Here is a 1027-nt window from a genome sequence, read left to right as displayed (position 1 = left end):
TTCATAGTATATTTACAAATGTATGATTGGTTTTGTAAATATACTATTAAAATTACAAAAGACACAAGAGATGCATAAGGTTAAACATACCATTTCTACCCATAGCCTTATTCATTCCCGAAATGTAATTGCGAAATATTTTCTGTGACATTGAAGCCAGTTTTTTTTGATAAATTCTGACTATTGCTTCATAATCATTTAAAATCATCTTTCGCTCTCTTTTCGTCAACTTAAGATACGCTTGTCCCGCTTTGTCTGGATGTCCCATATAAATATTGTTTTTGAAATATTCGATTAGGTTCTTTGGTGGTCTGACAATTTGCTCTTTGGTGATATCATCTAAAAAAAAATAAGAATGAATTAGTGGAAAATGGAAAATGATGTCATTCAACCCAGAGATACATGCCATTGAGCATTCCAGCATCAGTATCATCTTGTGTGGATACATTGCGAGAATGTGTAGCTGCACCTTGTGTCGGTGTAAAGACGTTGTTTTCTGACTGGAAACCTGCATTTTATGGTACAAATGTAGTAAAGTTAATCATAAGACTAGCGTTGCCATTTTTAAATCTACCACAAAAAATCATAGTAAATTTACAAACTGCAAAAACGAATTGAACAGTTTGTAAATTTACTATGAAATTAGCAGTAAAATTACAAACGAACGATACATACAATTTGGATCGAGGCCACTATTTCTACGCTCTGGTCTGGTGGCATTAACTAAAAATATATCAATAAATTAGCGCTGCAGTTCATTTTGTAATTTTACTACAAATTTCATAGTATATTTACAAATGTATGATTATTTTTGTAAATATACTATGAAATTTGTAGTAAAATTACAAACAAACGATACATACCGTTGGTCATGTCACCAGGATCGACACTGTTTTTGGCCGGTTCGGGTAAACCTTTGCCTTCCGTATCGAGGCCACTGTTGTCGGGCTCTGTTTCGGTTGAATTAACTAAAATCATATCACTAAATTAGCGCTGCAGTTCATTTTGTAATTTTACTACAAATTTC

General features: G+C 32.8%; 1 protein-coding gene across 1 annotated transcript; it reads right to left on the bottom strand.

Moving 5' to 3' along the window:
* Window positions 1-90: 90 nt before the first annotated feature.
* Window positions 91-978, bottom strand: LOC116348622 (the record flags this gene model as incomplete). Its single annotated transcript, XM_031779673.1, has 4 exons — window positions 864-978; window positions 676-723; window positions 407-508; window positions 91-339 (listed from the first exon to the last, which is right to left on the bottom strand). Coding segments are annotated over exons 1-4 (514 nt in total), but the record flags the coding sequence as incomplete, so codon positions are not given.
* Window positions 979-1027: the final 49 nt, after the last annotated feature.

The sequence above is a fragment of the Contarinia nasturtii genome, unplaced genomic scaffold (assembly GCF_009176525.2).
Source record: "Contarinia nasturtii isolate CC-2019 unplaced genomic scaffold, AAFC_CNas_1.1 Cnas_scaffold_2603, whole genome shotgun sequence".
NCBI classification, from domain to species: Eukaryota; Metazoa; Arthropoda; class Insecta; order Diptera; family Cecidomyiidae; genus Contarinia; species Contarinia nasturtii.
Note: the sequence above shows the minus strand (reverse complement) of the source record. Positions and strands in the feature narration are given on the sequence as shown.